Genomic DNA, 19,748 nt, shown 5'->3' with positions numbered 1-19,748 from the left:
AATTAAAATGATTAGATAGACATTTTCCAACAGAAAAATAAACACTTGTGGAAAACAATGTGATCTCCTTTTTAGTTTGGGTAATGATTATAGCCTAACTAATTAGCATGGAATACAGAAAACAATGAAAATGTTTTAATTTTAACCATTGGATGCATCAACCTTTTTGGACAGCTCATGTTACATGTCTTAGATCATATTATAAGGTGTCTATTAACCAAAGAAACACAACATTCCCACAGCCCTGTAATTTTATCTTTACAAACAGCAGTTTAACTTTACACAAGCAGCAAAAAAGGTTAACCCTTTCAATAGATACTGACTTTCTCAAATTTTATCTAGATAATTAATCAATCAGTGGATTTTTGCTTGTTCTTAAAAACAAACAAGATCAAAAAACAGAGAGAGAAGGACAAAATAACAAGTGTTTAGTCTGGCTTCCACTGTCAAAATATTTTTGAAAACAATTTTCATACTCCCACATGGCAGTGACAACAGGGCAACTCATCAAAGGACTGTAGTATAAATTATAAGCAAAGTTTCCATTTTTTAATACACATGTAAAACTAATTGCCTTTTTATGAACTCCAGACTGACACAATAGAGCCAGAGATTTTTTTTAAAGGCTCAGGAATGCTTGTATTTCATTGATGTATGAGTACTTAAAAATGCTACTTTTTGAGAATCACAGAATATCAGGGACTGGAAGGATCTTGAAATATTATCCAGTCCAATCCCCCTGACAGAGCAGGATTGCCTATACCAGGTCACACAGGAATGCATCCACATGGGTTTTGAATACCTCCGGAGAGGGAAACTGCACAACCCCCATGGGCAGCATGTTCCTGTGTTCCATCACTCTCACAGTGGGAAAAATGTTTCCTCATTTTTCCATGGAACTTCCTATGCCTCATCTTCCACCATTGCCCCTTGTCTTCTCATTAGGCATCACCAAGAAGAGCCTGGCTCCATCCTCTTGGCACTCACCCTTTACATACTTATAATTATTAATGAGGTCACCCCTTAGTCTCCTCTTCTCCAAGCTAGAGAGCCCCAGCTCACTCAGTCTCTCCTCACAAGATGTTCCACTCCCTTAATTTTTGTGGCTCTGCACTGGCCACTTTCAAGCAGTTCCCTGAAGCCCTTCTTGAATGGAGTGGCATGGAACTGGAAACAATATTCCAGATATGGCCTCACCAGGGAAGAGTAGAGGGAGAGGAGAACCTTTCTTGGCCTACTAACCACAACCCTTCCAATACACCCCAGAACAGCATTGGCCTTCTTGACCACAAGAGGACATTGCTGGCTCATGATCAACCTTCCATCCACTAGGACCCCCAGGTCCTTTTCCCCTTCACTGCTCTCCAACTGTCCTTATATTTTTAAAAAAACCCTAATTTCATAAACAATATGCCTCAAGTTCATAAATACATGGTTTACAAGGATTCTGCAGTAACCTGCTTTGAAAACAGGTGGTTCTTGACATCAAATCTATTTCTGTTTAGTTATTGTATACATTTCTGCATCATACAGCTCCTACCACAACAGGTCTTTGATGCAGCCACTTGAGGTCTCTGGCAATGTCAGACACACAATTAAGCACAGATCACTAGTGACAAGATTCTCTTCCATTTCTAGCTGCAGTCGGATATGATTTGACCACCTCTGTCAAAGAAGGACATAGAGGACCCACACAGCACTGAGACTACAGTTCAGTGTCTTCTGTTGAAGAATAAATCTTCAGCTCAGATGCCTCAGCTTTAGGTTGGTGTTGCTGTAAAAGTAGCAGATATTTTGTAATCTGTTTTCCTCCACAATTCTATAAAACATAATTTTCAGAGCAGTTTCTGATATTCCTACAGGATTCCAAGTTACATCATAGGATTCAGAATGCTTGAGGATGCAATGATATAATCACAGTTACAGTGCCCTCTGACTAAACCCCTTGAGTAGTATTACCTAAATCTCTAGGTTAACATGCAACAGAGCACTACAAGACATCCATTCCATTCTACTGAGTTTGACTTTCTCTTACTTCATTATAGATTAGTACTTTTGAACAGTTTCTGACATCATACTTTTTAAGTAAGGGATACTTTGAAAGACAAGATCTTTGTAAAGATGAATTTATTGGTTCTTTGTTATCCATGCAATCTTGGGAAAAGAAGAGAAAGGGATAAAACTTTATGAGTGACTTCACAAAGAGGGAAGAAAGCATATTTTCTATCCCATGCTGAAGTATTTTGATAAAACTAACAATTGCAAGTCTTTCATTTTTCCATCACTCTTTGGAACTTTGATCAGTAATAGTTTTTTTTATAGTCTACATATGTTTTCTATATTCTGGACTCCCTTTCTCAAAAGGACAGAAAATGGCACAGAAATTCTATCACTGACCCATCCAAAGCCAGTTTAATACATCAATCTTTGCTCAAGCACATGATCCATGTACTATTGTTACAAGAATAATTTGTTTTATTAAAATCCTCTCTGTGATTTCTCTGTGTAGTGAAAATAAGACACAAGGTATGCTTTAAATGTTTGTTGTTTTTTTAAGTGAACAAAATCAGTCTCTTCACTTCTTTAAAATAAATAACTCAACCCTCTTTAACCCTAAAAAATATACCTTTAGAGATATATATCTTTATTATGTCTAGAAGTAGTGAGCTGTAGTGAGGCAATATTTGCCTGGCCTAGCACTCCATTAAGGCATTGTTCATGTCCAAGACCCACATAACCATACATACATTGCTTAACTGAATTAACACATTCATGTTCACTAAATTCCTTTCCCAAATGGTCAAACCAAAAGCAGTCTTTAACCAAGTTAGCAAACACAAAATATTTCCCAAAGAGATTGGAGGAAATTAAATGCAATGAACTAGCACCTAAGTAAAACGTTATATATTTTGCTATTAGATTGTAGTTTTACAACCAGGTCACCAAAAGGAGCTCTTCCAAGTTCAAACTCGAGAACACTTATGAAGAAGAGAAAGTTCTTCAGAGGCTTAAAACTGAAAAATAATGTGACTGATAGTGATAGAGGCAGAGAAAGTACCCACTATCAAAATTAAAAGGATCAGAAACGTTGCATGATGAATAATTCCTTTTTGTCTTGGTGTAACTTGAGAAGTGGATAAATATATACACAAACAGAATGCATAAGCTTCTTATATTTATGGGAAGTTTATAAAAATAAAGAAAATAATGAAACTGTGCCAGTAATAGCATTTCACATCCATTTTTTCAGAAATATAAGTGGCAACACGAAGCATGTAATGCTCAGTCATAGTACAGATTGCTAAGGTTGCTGATCATATTTAACACTGGAATCCTACACACTATTAAATGGAATTTGTATGGAACCCAATAGCGAAATTCCCACTGACTTTAACAGAGCCAAAGATTTCACTTTTGGTCATTGCACAAATTTTGTTTTATATTCAGAGCAGTTACTTTCCATAGAGCATCAATGAGGAAACATTAGCAGTATAATCACGATTCCTGTCAAAGAAATATAACATTAATAAAAACCATCTCAGCATGTTTCTGAATGAGATCAGAATCTGGACTGTATGGCTTGGACAATTTATTTCTCCAAATCTACACAGGGGCCAGAGTCTATTTGTCCTGGGAAATGTCACATATAATGAAGAAATTCCCACAAGGATATCTGTTTGAAGAAGCCAAAGCAATAATAACATGGAAGTCTCCTCTCCTATGCAAACATCAATGGGAAAACATTTACTTCTCAATAATGTTATCCATTTGCTTTGTTTTGTTCTCATTTAGGTTCTGCACATTTCAGCAACAAAGGTCCACAACTAGAAGTTGTTTCAAACTTCTCCCTTGTTGAAACATCAGTGGAGTGTTTATTGGGATTTGGAGAAGCTGTTCATGACGCTGTCCATAGTTGGAAGCTGACCCATATCTTCATTCACAGCTTGGACACAAGAGCACAGAACCTGGCAGTGAGGATGCAACTGGAAAGAAAGCATTGCCAGGAATGATAATTCTGAAAGACATGACATTAAATACTGAGTTCTTCTTTGGGCAGCCTTCTCTTAGGCATTGACTTGTTATAGCTACTGGTGATATGGATATTAAGAGTAAGGTATGGCACTGTACACACACATACACACACAGGGCAGGGGGAAAAAGAAAAAAAAGAAAGTATATAAAAGCTATGAGCTTTTTGTTTCTAGGAAGAAAATTCCCTTGCACACAAAAAGGGATCTCTTCGTTCCATAAAGAGAGATCACTACCTCAGAGGAGGCTAGGATTAAGGCAAAGACAGGCCTGTGTATACAGAGTGGCTCCATGTTTCCCCACTTCTAAATAACATTTTAAACAAAGCCCTGCTCCTCTAATTTCTTATCTGAGTTGGACCTTCCACTCAGCTTAGCAAGACCCTTCAGTAATAATTTCTGCTGGCTAAGAACAGGGCTTGAGTAATTTTTCTGTATTCTACATATATGCCTACATGGATTTGCAGACACACACACATGTACCTATGCACACACAAACATGCACACACCCAGACTTATAGATAGATGCATCTAGATGTTCATCTACAAAGAGACAGGATTGAAAACCATGTCAAACTTGGGAGGGTATCCGCTGGTCAGGACCATTTAAACCACTATCTACACAGTACATATTGAAACTCAACTTTAAGATTTTTTATTTTTATGTACAGCTCTTTTTTTTTTTTTCTTTCTTTTTTTTTTCTCCTCTGGAAATAAAATAGCTAAATACAGACAGACTGTAATGTTGTATATGTATAGCTTTCAACAATACTTTAGCTGAATAAATGCTTTGTACATAGTTCTGTCTTTTCATGGAGTTTACAGCTACATTGATAAATGGATTCCTCATTTCCTTGATTGCTTTTAACCAATAACAAGCAGAGAGACAATTACAAGTTAATATTAATAAGCAGCTCAAATAACACTGGTTAAATTATGTACAATACAAACCATTCATACAAATGAAGACTAGGATATTGAATTTGTTACAATATTCTGTAATAAAGATAAGACAGCCACTTATAACTTACATGTTCTCCACCAGGCATTTTCCTTGTTAGAGATCAGTTGGGGAGGTTTTAAGTAGCTTAGGTGGCCTAAATTCACCCAGGTTTAAAGAATCAGAGCTTAAAGAGTCAGAGAAACATGAAACCAGAATGTCTGCCCACATGTAAATTCCAAATGTTTGCCCATCTTTACTAGTAACAGGATTGCTCCATGGAAAAAGAGCCACCTAACACCACCTCGAATGTGCCTACTGTATGCTGGATAAAAGTCACAATGCTTTGCTGTGTTCATATAATAAGGAATACTGAACTCTAGACACACATTTTTCCCATTTTAACAAGTACTTACTCCTACAGTATTATTTACCAGTACAGCTACTCCAAGCAGTATAATGCATGAGTGGGGATTATTGATTGGCATGTACTCAAAGGACTTTCAAAGAGATTTCCATAACAGTCTGCGTTAGAAACCATTCTCTGTCTAGTTAATCCTTTTTGTTTGATGATAGGTTATCCTTAACCCTTAGATACCAGACAACGAAAGCTCTCTTAACAGGAATCTCAATAGATGTGAGCTGAAAAGAGTGTGTGTCTCTGTGTATGTGTATGGTTTTATTTCAAATCCATAGTGGTTTACAACTAGATTGATACATGGAGCTGACTGGGAAGGAAAAAACCCAAACCAAACCAACAAACAAAAAAAACCCAACCCAAAATTACATTAGTTTTCCGCTAACATATTTGCAGCCATTTGACATCAGCAGCAGCAGCAGCAGGTAGACACATTCCAGGCAATAGATGTGGCCTTCCTCCTTGAGGTTACAGCCCTGTCATACACCTCTTTTATTCCCCAGGCTTCAGTCTCAGACACATGTTGGTCCTCACCCTGACGGGAAGTAGGGCGTGTCACTGTGGTAGTTGTAATCAGGACACACCTTCTGTACTAGTTTATAATCTGTACTATAAAATGAAATGTAAATACAGATTACTTTAAAGGGCTTGGAGCAGAGCCATGACACGTGGCTCTGGGTCTGCTCCTGATAACAGGTTTTTGAAGGGTCATAGTTGCAGAGTGTGTTCTTGGTAGCCTTGTCAACCTTTTCATACTCGATTCGACAGTTAAAGGACTTGGAATCTTTGGCATCAATCACCGTCTGTTGTGCCAAGTCAAATTCCACTATTTTTGTAGGGGGCACTAGGCTCACAGATACATTCCCTTGACCAGTGGAGTTATGCCTGAAGTAAACGCTAAACGTCCCATTGCCGTGGTCAACGATTTTCCCCGTTATTAGCAGATTGAGCTTCACAGTCTTGATGTTGGAATGAAAATCGCCCCAGCCAAACATTTTCTTAAATTTCCCAGTCTTGACGATGGGCCGTCTCTTTGCTCTGGGCCGAGGCTCTTGCAGGTCTGTGGAGTTCCTCAGCCAGTCCCAGAGATCTTGCTCAGAATAAGTTTCTGGGGCATCGTATCGCAGGTCCAAATCTGTATCGTTTTCCTTTCCGCGAAAAGTCTGTGACAGCAGTCGGCTGATGGACAAGTCCTTGCTACTTTCTGTCCATATATGCTTTAGTGTGGATTTGGAGCTCCCTGATTTTAGGAGTTCTGTTTTTCCTCCATTTGTTAAATTTGCACAGGTAACCTGGGTGGGGGGGGCAGGGGGAGGGGAGAAAAGGAAGAAGAAAGAAAGGATATATTGAGATATATCATACAAAACCCATCATTCCCACCTGAGAACAAAATGATCACATTTCAAAATCATAGGGATTGGATTTCTTTTTTGTCTCTTGGAGAAAATCAAATTACCTCTCTCTTATGCAGTAATACAAACCAGAAACATCTACTTTCCTCTTCTTTCCAAGTAATTCTTACTTAATTCTCCTTTTCCAGTCTTTTACACCAGCCTTCAGATTTAATCCCAGCCAATCACATTATTCTTCACCCTGAAATCTACTTCTGTTGTGATGCCTGCAAGTGATGAGTATGTAACGAAGTACTGCAAAGACTGAAGTATACAACCATGTCATCCTTCAGTCTGTATGTAAGGTTTTCACTGGCCATTTCTCACCTGAGAGTGAAGTACTCTGGCTTGAATGTTCTCTCTGAAGTAACAGTCTTCCACCATCAGTTACATTCATTTATTTTTGCCTTCCCTGGAGGCTGCTCTCAGGGTGCTGTCTTAGTGGTGCCAGCCTGACCATACTCAAAGTCCCTGTCATTTTAAATCTAATAGTAATAATAACATTTCCCTACTCCTTTTATGAGTACACATTGGTCTGTATTCTTGACTGGGCCCTTCAGTCACAACTATGGCTAATAGAATAATGACAATTTTTAATGAGTTTTGTGTCGACAGCTGTACATACTGTTTGCTGTACCTCAATTAATGCAAGGGAGTCAGTCACAATCTTTTCATGTAGTCCCTTACAGATTAGCTACTGATTTGCCATGTCTGTATCTAGTATGACACACATTTCTCCTTTCCCACTTCCCTTCTTTATTCACATCTTCTTTCCCAGGGCACAATGTGATCTGTGCAAGACAGAAAGACACTTAACTGTTTACATGCAAAATAGGGCCACCAATTTAAAGGTAGTAATAACAAACCCCCTGCAAAATCTCATCTTTAGAAAAGACACAAATTGTGCACCAAGGTCCTACAAAATCATAAAACTTCAGACATAGTTCTTCACATAATTTAATGTCAGAGCAATTTGTCTTGTTTATATAATTTTTTTTCTCTTTGCTTTAATTATGTGGAAAACAGGGAACAGATGCAGCCTCACAGCTGTCTAACATGCAGCACTGGTGGAGAGCTCTGACAGCATAGCAGGGAGGGCTGCAACTGGCAGGGGGCAGCGGCTGGGTGGAAAGGGAGCAACACCACCCTTAGTCCCATTCCCCCTAAAAATTCACAGCAGGCACACTGCCACATTTTTTAACATTTTAACTGCTCTGAAGAGGTCATCAATTTCTTATTTCCCTTTTCATGGCTAGACAGGAGATTCTGAATATGCCCATTTTATTCCTCTGTGTTCTGGCTTCTATCATGATTTATGCGCTTCTATCGTACTTGCAGTTATATCTTTCTCCTCACTTAAAAATGAACTGAGTGTATTCTCAACCCAGGAAATCCATTGGAAACCAGCTAGTATTTAAATCATGTCTCCTCCCTACTGGTACAACTGGAGGAATATGTCACGGAGGATATCTATCACAGCATGGCCTTTTCATTTCCTAACAATCATGGAATTGAAGCATGCTTTCATTAACTCCAGTACTTTTTCAAGGTCAGTTGAAACCTCAGACATAAAATCAGTCTAAATTGTCTTAATACACTGATCAGGTAGGAGGTATGCCCCCAGCCTTTTACAATAAACAAATAGGTAAATAAATCTGTCACATCCCACACTATAATTCCCCAGTGCATTCCAGGCTGGTGGGCCACTTAGGGTAATAGATAAAATATGGGGTTTATTTAGGATTTTGCCAAGGAGATTACTTCCACTTCTTTTCACTAGAAAGAAGGATTAAAACACAGACTAGCAGTTTGAGAGCCAATTTGTAGCTGCATCTTAGCATCAACACAGTGAGCCAGGAGAGAAGCTGTAATGAAATGCACTGATGGTGCACTGGTTAATGAAGCAGCAATGAAGATGTCACAGGGAGAGAGGAAGAGACTCAGAATATAATTTTGCTGTGGCATATGGGGAAGGAGTGCAAAATAAGAGAAGAAATGTGGTTAAAAGGAAAAATGTGCCTGTCTAGCATGAATCTGTCAACCTGCTATGAATCTAAGCAGTTAGATAGCAGAGTTACTATACCTGCAATCTGTAGGTAGGATACAGATTGCTTACCACTGTATTTTCTTTGCTCACAGCTTGTTTTTCCTTTGTTTTCCTTCCTGAACCCAGTGATTTACATTTCACAGGATTACACTACAAGTTCTGTGTAACAAGATGTAGCAGTATAAAAACCTTTTAAAGAGAAGGTGTCTGGTTTTTGCAGATGTACAAAACCGAACACCCAGAAAAGGAAGGAGGTATTTTTTTTTTAATGGTTGCTGACAGATTCAATACATGTGGTTTTCTGAAAGCCAGTATATTTCATGGAAATGGGTCATTCAGGATTCTGTGCATACCACACTGCTTCACACCTGATCTAACCAATAAATTGACTACTACTGTCATCACTTCTGTAATACCTGAAAGACTTGTAGTCATGCCATTAGCCCCTAGACCTCTGCTTGTGATTTTCAGTGTGGGTTACTGGCTGTAACAGTAATTAAAGGTCTGAGCCTACCCTCACCTAGTCAAGTGTCTGTGTAAGCACCAGTGGTTCCCAGTGTTCCCGGTAACCTCCTCTCAGCACTCAAATAAACCTGCCAGTGCACCCAGAAGCCTCCCAAGAGTCTCCCAGTGAGGCCCACTGTAATAGCTACCTCTACAAGGTTTAATCAATACAATAAACAAACAAATAAATAGAAACAAGAGCCCACAAGGGTTAATTTTAAAAGGTCTAGAATTCATTGATCTTCACCAATGTGAAATCAGCTAAATGGTTTTTAAATATACTGTTAGAATACTCCATACTATAGAAAGCAGCATCTCCTCAGACACACACCTAATAACACAGAGCATTGCTGTGTAAGGCAATTTGTGCAACTGCAGCAGCTATTTTCACATGAAATAATCCACTATTTTCATCCACCTCTCTTCTTTCCATCACAAGGCTGCAATAAAATGCAGGAAAACTCAATGCAAATCCATGAGATTTTGCACTTAGTGTGAAAACTGAGGCATACTATTGCATGGAAGAAAAAATGAAAGAAAGGGGAAAAAAAACTAGTTTGAAATCATAGAATCATTAAGACCTTCAAGATCACCAAGTCAAACTGTCAACTCAACACTACCATTATCACTAAACTATGTCACAAAGTGCTATGTTTAAACATTTTTAGAACAGAAGCTAATGGAGAGCCAAAATACCAAGCAGCCCAAATTCTATGGTGGCTTTGTTGTCCTCCTCCTTGAGTACATTCACACACAATTAAGAAACTTGCATGCTCTACTTTATCAATTTGTTCACTACAACCAGAGTTGTCTTCTTTCCCAAACCCAAGTGCCATTCCTAGACAAAACACTGAAAAGTTTGGCCCATTGGAGTGGACCTGGCCAGGACAGAGTTCCTTTTCTTCATAGCAGCTCATATGGTGCTGTGGTTTAGATTTTTAACCCAAACGCTAGTAACACACTCATGTTCTAGATCTTGCTGAGCAGTATTAGCAGAGAATCAAGATCTTGTCTCTTGCTGAGAAGTGTTTACATGGTATCAAGACCTCTCTCTCAGCCCTTGAAGTGAAAAGATAAAGAGATTTGCACTAAGCTGGGAGGAGACACTGCAGAGCAGGTGACCTGAACTAACCTAAGATATTCCATCATTCTTAGAAAAGGAAGAAGAGGGGCTTGAGGGAGGGGGCATCTTCTGCTCAGGAACTGTCTGGGTGCCAGGCTACTCAAGGGAAGTGGTGTTACCTTTGCATCAGTTGTTTTTTCTTCTCTCTTCTTCCACTTATCCTTCATTTATTAAACTTTGGTTTTTTACCTTGACCTCCAACTTTTCTTGCTCTTATTCTTCCTTGCTCTTCCCGTCCCACTGGGGAAGGGAGAGAAGTGATGGGCAGCTTTGTGGTGCTTAACTATCCACCAGCAATAATGCACAGCACCATTACAGCTGCAAAAGGGTTGAGTAGCATCATAGTATGGGCTGAGCCAGAAGGGACCCCTAAAAGTCATCCAGTCCAACCCCGCCTGCAGTAAGCAGGGGCATTCTCAACTAGAGCAAGCCTCTTGGAGCCCATTGAGCCCCACTTTGAATATCTCCAGGGACAGGGCCTCCATGACTGTATAGCTAGGAGGGATTATGATGTTAGAAGTGTTCATATAGAACAATAGCAAGGAACAAAAAGATTTAGAAATGCTTATCCAATGCTAGAAATGTCAGTGGGAAAGCACTCAGTACACATGGCAGACTGACCTTTGGTTCTGGTCTTGTACTCTTAATGGAAAGTACAAATTTCCACTACCTAGTAAAGTTTCTGATAAAAAAGGATACAAGGAGCTGACTGCCTGATAATTCTTTTCCAATGAATGATGAAATGCTATTCCATTTCTTCTGCTTCTGGGAAGGAGTAAAGACAGTGGTTCCACTGAGCACAATAGCCTAAAGTGTCATTAAAAAAGACAAAGGAACTTATCTGCAATTCATTATTTTTGCTCCATTAACACAGAATATACCAGTTATTCTATACCCTCCATTTTGAGGGTGAGCGTTTTTTAAATACAGCATTTAACATCATTAAATGTGTTTTAATGACTATTTGCAGTTCATTTAGAACTCCCTACAGAACAGGCAGTTTATTTGTCTCAAAAAATTTGGAGCTTTCTTTCAAGACGCTGAGCCCTCAATGCTTTGTCAGGTCAAACCTGAACATTGGAAGCAGAAAAAAACAAAGATGGAAAGGGATCTCAGGATGTCATGAAAGCTTCTTTTCAGTGTAAAATCAGCCATAGGTATATTAATGTTAATTTAAGACTGATAAATTCAAAGAGGTACATAATGCCTCTTGATTTCTCACACTTTTCCTTTTATTCCAGCCCTATTAGAGTTCATTACCTGTAATTATAGCATTGATTTAGAAATTATGTATTTATTCCACTGAATGTGTGACTACTTGAGGGCAAATGAAAATGTAAACAAACAATCTAATACTCAAGGTAGAAAATTTCTCTCTTCAGGTAAATAACTAATCAAACCCAAGATCCTTCTTGCTGGCATAGCCCTGCAAGAATTTGACAGCACTGTGCTTGCATAAGCTCACTATGAAAGAACTCAGAATTTTCTTTCCTCAATCAGATCTCGCAGAAACAGCATGGGTAAGAATGTACTGATGGACATAACTGTAAGATGGGCAATTATCGAGGCAGGACAGCACTTGCAGTCTTTTAGCTGCATCCAGTTTCCTCGTATTAATCTATTAATTCAATGGGTGGAGGAAAATCTGGATGTACCTAATCGTTCTACTTTGATCATTTTTTCTTCCCATGCCTGTCTGTAGGAAGTTACTAGCGGCATGGAAATGTTTTATTCAGTGAATAACATCCAGATTAATCGAAGCCGGTACTCTACATGAATGTGACCATAAACAAAGAAACTGAGAATGAAAGTTAATGGAGATATGATTCTAACAGAGTGGGGGTAGTAAACCAGGATGAAAGACTTGTACTTGTTACAGACTGACAATTCAGAAAGGGAGGACAAACGTGGAAAACCACACATTAATATTTCATAGAAGCAGACCTCTCTGCTTTTAACTTACAAGTTTTTTTGCTACATGACATGAAAAGAATAAGGATGTGGATTGGCCAATCCAAAAAAAACAATAAATGCAGACTCAGATGAACCTGACAAATGGAACAATAAATCCTGATCTGCTGTGTCAAACGAGAACACAAAAGCAGCTAAGCAGAATCAACCCAAAGACTCATTTAGAAACACATCCTGTCTCAAATAACAGCTAGAGGAGATGCCTGGAGAAGAACAAGAACATGGTAAGTATATGATAGTCTCTCAATTTCTTCCCAGTTGTCAAATACTTTTAGTTTCCTCTGGTAGTTATTGTTTCTGTATTTTCCACTTCAGTAACTCTCAGTAAACTGCTCTTCTGTGCATTTGTCCACTCTGACCCTTTGTAAACTTTTAACCTGCACAATATCCTTCAGCAGTGCGCCCCACAGCCCTATTCCCACTTAGAGTTGGTTTTGAACCTGGCTCCTGCTGCCTTCTTTGGAGAACCCTTTGTTCTTCAAATGGAAAATTCAGTCTCTAGCCAATTTTCCCATCTTCCTTTTTACATTTCTTTGCTGCTACACTTTACTTTTTTATTATTTTTTTCTTACAATGTGTGGAAAAAATTATTTCTAGCTACATAAAAAGCTTACATCTAGCCCACCAGTACATACTTCAGCTATTCATAGCAGCAAATAAACACTGATCAATTTTATAGCCTTGAGTACCAGCTGCGTGGTTAAAAAACAATTCCTTGTATAGAAACAATTCTGTACAATTTGAATTTCCATTTTCTCCTTCTCTGCAGCCTGCTCAGTTCTGCTCCCAGTTCAGTCTTCAAGATGAGGAGATCTGAATGGTACACAGTATTCAAGATGTGGTAGAGCCATGGTCTTGAATGGTGGCAAACAGGCTTTTATTACTTGTTCACTTTTTTTTTCTCTACTAATATATAATATTTTACTTGCTTTTCATCACTAGTGAGCACTGAAGTGATGATTGTATGGAACTGTCATAATCCTAAAGTCTTAATCCTATTTATATGTGAAGATGGGTTATACTTTTTATTCCCTGTGTGTTTCACATTATATTTACCACCACAGATTTTAATTCCTTAATTTACAACCTCTTTATTTCTGATAAAATCTTTCTGCCATTCCTTATTGTTGGTTCTTATCTTTTCCCCTCCAAAAATATTTTGACACCAGCAAACTTTATCACTCACCTTTCCCAAGTCATTTACAAATATATTGAACAGCTCCTTCCACAGAGCCCTGAAGAATTCATATGGAATTTCATTACTGACTATAGAAAAAGAAATGTTCAATGTTATTTTGTAAAATAAAACCACTGGGGTCATTCATTAAGCATTAGAAAAAAATATACAAGGTTTTGACACAGAGAGAAAAAAAAAGACACCACAGGGAAGGTAATTTTTTCTTTTACTATATTTAAGTTAGGAAATGTAACTTAATATACACTGTCACTGCAATTTTTGTGTAGACCTAACTTAGGATTCATAAGAATCAGCTTAATACTCTCAACTGTGCTCAGATCAGCTTCAAATTCTGTAATTTTCCTGGTTTAATCTACAATCTATTGTGCTTGTTCTGAATGGCCCTTGCTGAAAAGAAACTGTGGCTACCTGAGTTTTTTCTCACAACAGAGATTATGCAAGGTGTGAAGCTCATATAAATTCAGCTCAAGTCAGATGATGTAAATTCAGTGAAATTTAACATCATTAAAATTAGAGGGTCTACATCAGTTGATCTCCATTTAAAATCTAAGAATCAAAGCCTAATCAGAAAAGTTGTACCCACAGAAATGGGAGGGCTTGAATAAAACAGTAGAGACACTGCTTTGTTTAGAGACATTATAACTCCTAACAGTTGTTGATCATAAAATATTACGATATTGCAGTGTGCTCTTCTGCAAAAGAAAAATTAATTAGCAAAAGTTACAGTTGCACAGTGTTGTTGTACACAACGTAAGACACTTGTTACATATAAGTCTGAAAAACAGCAACTCTCAGTTTTCAGGAAATGCAAAGGTGATGAAGCACCTTCAATCGTTGTGCTCCAATGAGAATATTTAAGAATTCCCTCATCAAATTTTGCTTTAGAGTCTCGCTTGCTCTTCCTTGCATTCATATTGACTGTGGGCTAGGTTGTGATGTTGCCAGAAGTCCTGTGAATGGTAAGACTGAGGAAAGAAAGTGGCAGCCTGACACCTCACTATAGGAAAGAGTCATGACATGTTCTGTACCAGCCCAGATCTAGGGTGGGAATGATCACTTCATTCTCCTGGAATGCAGATATTAGGTCTAAACTATTCATCTAAGCTTATATCATAATCCAGAGAGATTGAATGAAGTACCTCTTCTGTCTCCATGAGCTGTCGATGAACCTTCAAGGACTGAGTAAATGCTCTTCCTGTGGATGTCTAAGAATAAACAAGAAAAATCTGACCTATGGTGCATAGTTTCCCCTGGAGAGAACACCACAGAAAGAACACAAAGGCAGCAGGCTGGAAGTAGGACAATGATTGCTCTATCTAAGCACATGCTGAAGTGCCTTAGTCACGCTCAGGTCTACTGCTCCCTATACATCTGTAAGCACACTCAAGCTACTGCTGTGGTAATCCTCCGTCAAGGTGTGTAGATTTGCTAGCATTGCTCCTCCTTTTGTATTCAGGAAATTTCCCATCCAAAGGTTTCCTTTCACAAACAGTGTAGCTTTGTACAATGTAGCTGTTATCTCTTGGGTTTTAATCATACAAATGATTTTCACAGGTATTTAGGATCTGAAGAACTAGTCTTCTTGAGCCTGCTTTGTTCACTAGTGACTGCAAAAAAAATTGTTTAGTAAGCAGGCTTTTTAAAAGCATTTAGGTTTCTAAAGATAGGCACTTGAAATGAGGCAGACTTAGATTGTAGTTATGGAGACCATTCTTCTGGTAGCAGTGTCCTAACTGCTTCTTGCTTCTTTTTTCTCTGCTTCACTCTGCCAGTGCTGCCCTTTCAGCTGCAGCAGCTCTTTGTAAGAACCCATTACTTCCTCTGTCCTTTCACATACTTCCAGAGTTGAAAACAGATTCAGAGCTAAACATCCAGGCTCCTCTAAATGCTGGAGAAAACCAAGAACTTTGAATCAAGAATGAAAACCATAAATCCATGGCAGAGAGTGAGGAAAATCCAGCCCTAAGAAACGTTCCACTCTTTTTCTGGAAAGCAGGGGTGAAGACAGACACTGCTGTCACTCTCAACTTTCAAAGAAGGAATCACATTTTTTTCCTTCAAAGATGTAGCTCCTAGAGAAAAAGGCATGATTGTCCTTGTCTATTTAATTTAGAACTTGAGAACATTAGCAAGTCAAACCAAAAGTCTATCTAGTCCTGCACCATATATCCAACAATGACTGAAGCTTAATTTTTTTTTTTGTCAAGGCATCCAAAACCAGGGAAATATACAACTTCTACCAGAAAATCTTTCCCATCTTCAAGGCTTTGCAAATCAAGGACTTCTTCAGTTAGATTTATGGTTATGAATTTAAGAACTTTAAACAAGTATCATTTAGTAGAACTTGCTTGTTTCTCTCTGAAACTTCTAGCATCTGAAACACCCTGTGACCAGTAATCACACCACAGCTTCAGACTCTCTGAGGAACCTGCTTCTTCTGTTTGCTTTCAACCAGTCACCTCCCAGCTTCATTTTGTGTCACCTAACTTCTTGCCCATCAGCCTCACCAAAACCTAGCAAGGCAACAACATTTTTCCTGTGGGATTCAGAAGGCCAGGCAAAGTTAGAAAACTTTATGGTTGTCACTAGACAAACTTTCAGATAAAAAAAATAAATAAAAAAAAAAGGAGGTATCGTCTGCGTTACAGATAATCCCAGAACTAGAAAGCTCTAGAGGTAGTAATCAAGGGCAAGCATAAAATGATGGGTTTGGAATACACAGGAAATGAATGGACTTTCTGGAGTCAACTTACAGGTGAAATACTGACCCACTACTACAGTCAATGGTAAAAATTCTGGAGGAGCAGAAGGATGAACATAGTGTAGCATTATGTAGTTTGATTTCATTTTCTTCCCTTGTTAAGGCAGAATGGATGGTGTTTGGTTTGTAAAATATCACTTCTCTTTCAATTTAGAAAACATTAAACTATCCTGCATAATAGGCTGTGAACTGAAGGACCAAACGAGTTACAATATGCTGTGTAAATCTTCACATTACTATTTTACAGCCTTCTGCTTTTTGCCTTAGAAGTGCAGGAATTCAGCCCAAACACTTCTAATGGTGGCAATGCAAGTGAATTTAAAAAGATTTGGAAAGGGTTTGAAATATAACTGTATGAAATATCCTATTAACTCTTGCCCTACGTTTTACATTTTTAGAAAGAATTTAAACTAAACTCTTGAAGCCTGCTGCCTATGTTGTCATTAAAGATTTTTTACTTCAGTGGATTATGACTTTGGAAAATTCACTCCATCTCTCTTCAGCAGGGGATTAAACTTCAATGGAATAAATTAAAGTGGGTTAAAAATGTCTAACAGAGTTTTAAGACCCCTGTATTATACCAGTATCATGGAATGCTGCTAACTTTGAAATGAAAGCCTAGCTAGGTAAATAAAATTTGTCAAGGATCTATTGTTCTCATTCCACATTCCTGTGAGCCTTCTTTTATTAATATTGGTTTGCCATTTTCTGCATACATGCAGAAAGCAATATTACATGAAATTAGATTTTATACGAAAGGCCACAGAGCAACATTTTGATCAAATTTTGGACTGGTTTGCTTTATGTATAATGCAGTGAAGAAAAGGTCCATTTTCATACAGGTAGACATACCTTTGGAAGAAGGTGAAAAATTAGTAAAATGTGTGATGTCCTGGCACTATATCATGGGCAGAGCTACTGTGTGCTGTTAACACCCCCTGCTAGTATTACTTACTTTCTATATAGAGTTTCCAATCATCCACTGTTAAGGCAAAAGTTAAACTCACTCTGATGTTGGCAGAGTGTACATTTCCACACAAAGAAGATCCTGCACAAGATCCTCATGAGGTCAAAAAAAATGTTTGCACAAGTATAAGAAATTCTATGGCAAATGTATAGATTCCTCTCATTAAAACTGCCTGTTGTTTATTATGAGTTATTCGTTTACTACAAACAGCTGACCGCTGGAGGAAAGGCACTCTAAAAGCACAGCGGAAGATGGTTCATTTGGAGTTTGGTATATCCTTGGTAACTTTTATGCCTCCCCCCCTCACTTTATACCCTTGCTAGACATGCCTACTGACTTCTCAGAAGTCTTGTGATCACAAAGGAGGTTTGCTGCTCTTTGCATTTCAGCCAGAAGCAGCAATATATTCGCTTTCTAACAGTGTCTGTTCCATATGCATTGATCATTCATTCAGTCAGTCAATGGATATCAAAATCTATTAAAATCCATCTCTGAGGAAAGATGTGTATTTCTTTAATGTTGTTCTGGTAAGGAAGAGGGAGATTAATCAGCTGTGCTACTGCAAGGACACTCAATTACTTTTTATTGACATTTTCTTGATGTTTTGTTGAGGTCTACTAATTCTTACAAGGGGTCTGCTCAGCAGTGAGCAGCACATGGGCACCAGCTCTGCTGGGCTAGCCAAATGCTGCATGTTGTTTTCTTGGTTATGACATACACAAATATGTTGCAATAGTCTCAAAGTGCAGAGATGTCAAAATAATGCAGATTGTCCTATTGGAAAGCAGGAGATATCACATCTTACATAGTTACAAGACCCAGCAAAAAAATCCTTCTTGATGACAACAGTCCTATTATGCAATGAAAAGGAATGGTTGGAGTACTGGAAGAGGATACCGTATACCATTTCTTCTACCTCTTGTAAACTAGTATTATTAATTTAGCATGGTACTTCTTTGCTTCGAGGATAGGCTGAGTGAGTTGAGGTTGTTCAGCCTGGAGACAAGAATAATCCAGGGGGGGTTCAGAGTTCCCCCCCAGTACCTGAAAGTATCCTACAAGAAGGCTGGAGAGAGACTTTTCATAAGGGTGTATAGCGACAGGACAAGAGGGAATAGTTTTTAGCTGACAGAGAGTAGGTTTAAACTGTATCTTAGGAAGAAATTCTTCAGTATGAGGGTGGAGGGACTCTTGAATAGGCTGCCCAGGGAGGTTGTGGATGTCTCCTCCCTGGGGATGTTCAAGGCCAGGTTGGATGAGGCCTTGAGCAGCCAAGTGTAGTTGAGAAACATTCCTGCCCATGACAGGAAGGTTGGATTAGATGATCTATAAGGTCCCTTCCAATCTAATCCATTCTATCATTCTAAGATTCTCAACAGACCAGTTTGTACATCTAGGGTACATTTCTGAGTTGAACCAAAGAGATGTTACAAGGGAACATAGCACAGCCAAACAAACCCGAATAGACTACTTAATGGAAAATCAACATTGCCTGTTCCTGATAGCAGTCTTGTATTTTCCTTCTACAATTGTATCACACCTAATTAAAAGTGAAAATTAATAGCCAGCAGGATTAATCAAATTCCATATGCAAATATCTGGCTCATGAGAGCCATGGTCCAATTGCTAGTACTATCATTAAAGTCATTAATTTAAATTGAGATGAGTTAAGAGTCCCTTGGGCATTGACACATAAGTTGAAGGAGGTTATTCGTTGCTAAGTTTTTCCCACTGAAAGGAAAAACTTAGGAAGAAAATATGTGAACATTTCTTCAGCACACTGATTTCTAAGATAATGAGCAGTGCTGTGAGCATTTCTGTGGACAACCATGAGTCCTAGCCTGTAACACAGAGTAGTTCTGATACACTGCTTTAAACTCACATGTACTGAAGCAAGTTGAATCAAGATAGTTCAGGATCTAGTAAGATGACATATTTGGGATTCTTTTATGCTTGCTGACTTCTGCTGAGCACCTTCAAATTACAGAAAGATTTATTGGGGTTTTTTTCTGACCAGAACTTGAGTACCACTTTCTTAAACCCTTCAGAGACTTTCACAGTCATCAGAAAAAGTCCAAACATTTCCAACTAGCAAGAAATATTAACTCAACTTATAAACAGAAATACTGGAGTCCTTAAGCACTGGTTATGCTAGCGTAAATACAGTGTATTCTCAGTTTACCATCTCTTCAGCTCACGTAAGAACTAGCTCCAGTGTCTTGATCCATAACTGCACTTCTAGGCAGGGTGACTAGAAGAAATGTAGTCTTTAAAGGCAAATTATAATGGAGTGCTGATGGCTGAAATATTTTAAGTTGCATAGTAACAGACTGACTGCAGAGTAATAAAGTAGTGATGGCATTATATTACTTTTCCAACATAAAGAATAAAAACATAAAA

The 19,748-nt window shown here is 38.4% G+C and overlaps 1 protein-coding gene across 2 annotated transcripts in view; it reads right to left on the bottom strand.

Moving 5' to 3' along the window:
• Positions 1–5,737: 5,737 nt before the first annotated feature.
• Positions 5,738–19,748, bottom strand: part of NXPH1 (neurexophilin 1) — a 150,442-nt gene continuing 136,431 nt past the window's right edge. For both annotated transcript variants that reach the window (XM_054161125.1, XM_054161126.1), the window contains exon 3: positions 5,738–6,678. In XM_054161125.1, coding sequence (XP_054017100.1) covers positions 5,917–6,678 — 762 coding nt within the window. In that variant the 3' untranslated portion in view covers positions 5,738–5,916. The remainder of the gene's footprint in view (positions 6,679–19,748) is intronic.

The sequence above is a fragment of the Dryobates pubescens genome, chromosome 4, assembly GCF_014839835.1.
Source record: "Dryobates pubescens isolate bDryPub1 chromosome 4, bDryPub1.pri, whole genome shotgun sequence".
Taxonomy (NCBI): domain Eukaryota; kingdom Metazoa; phylum Chordata; class Aves; order Piciformes; family Picidae; genus Dryobates; species Dryobates pubescens.
Note: the sequence above shows the minus strand (reverse complement) of the source record. Positions and strands in the feature narration are given on the sequence as shown.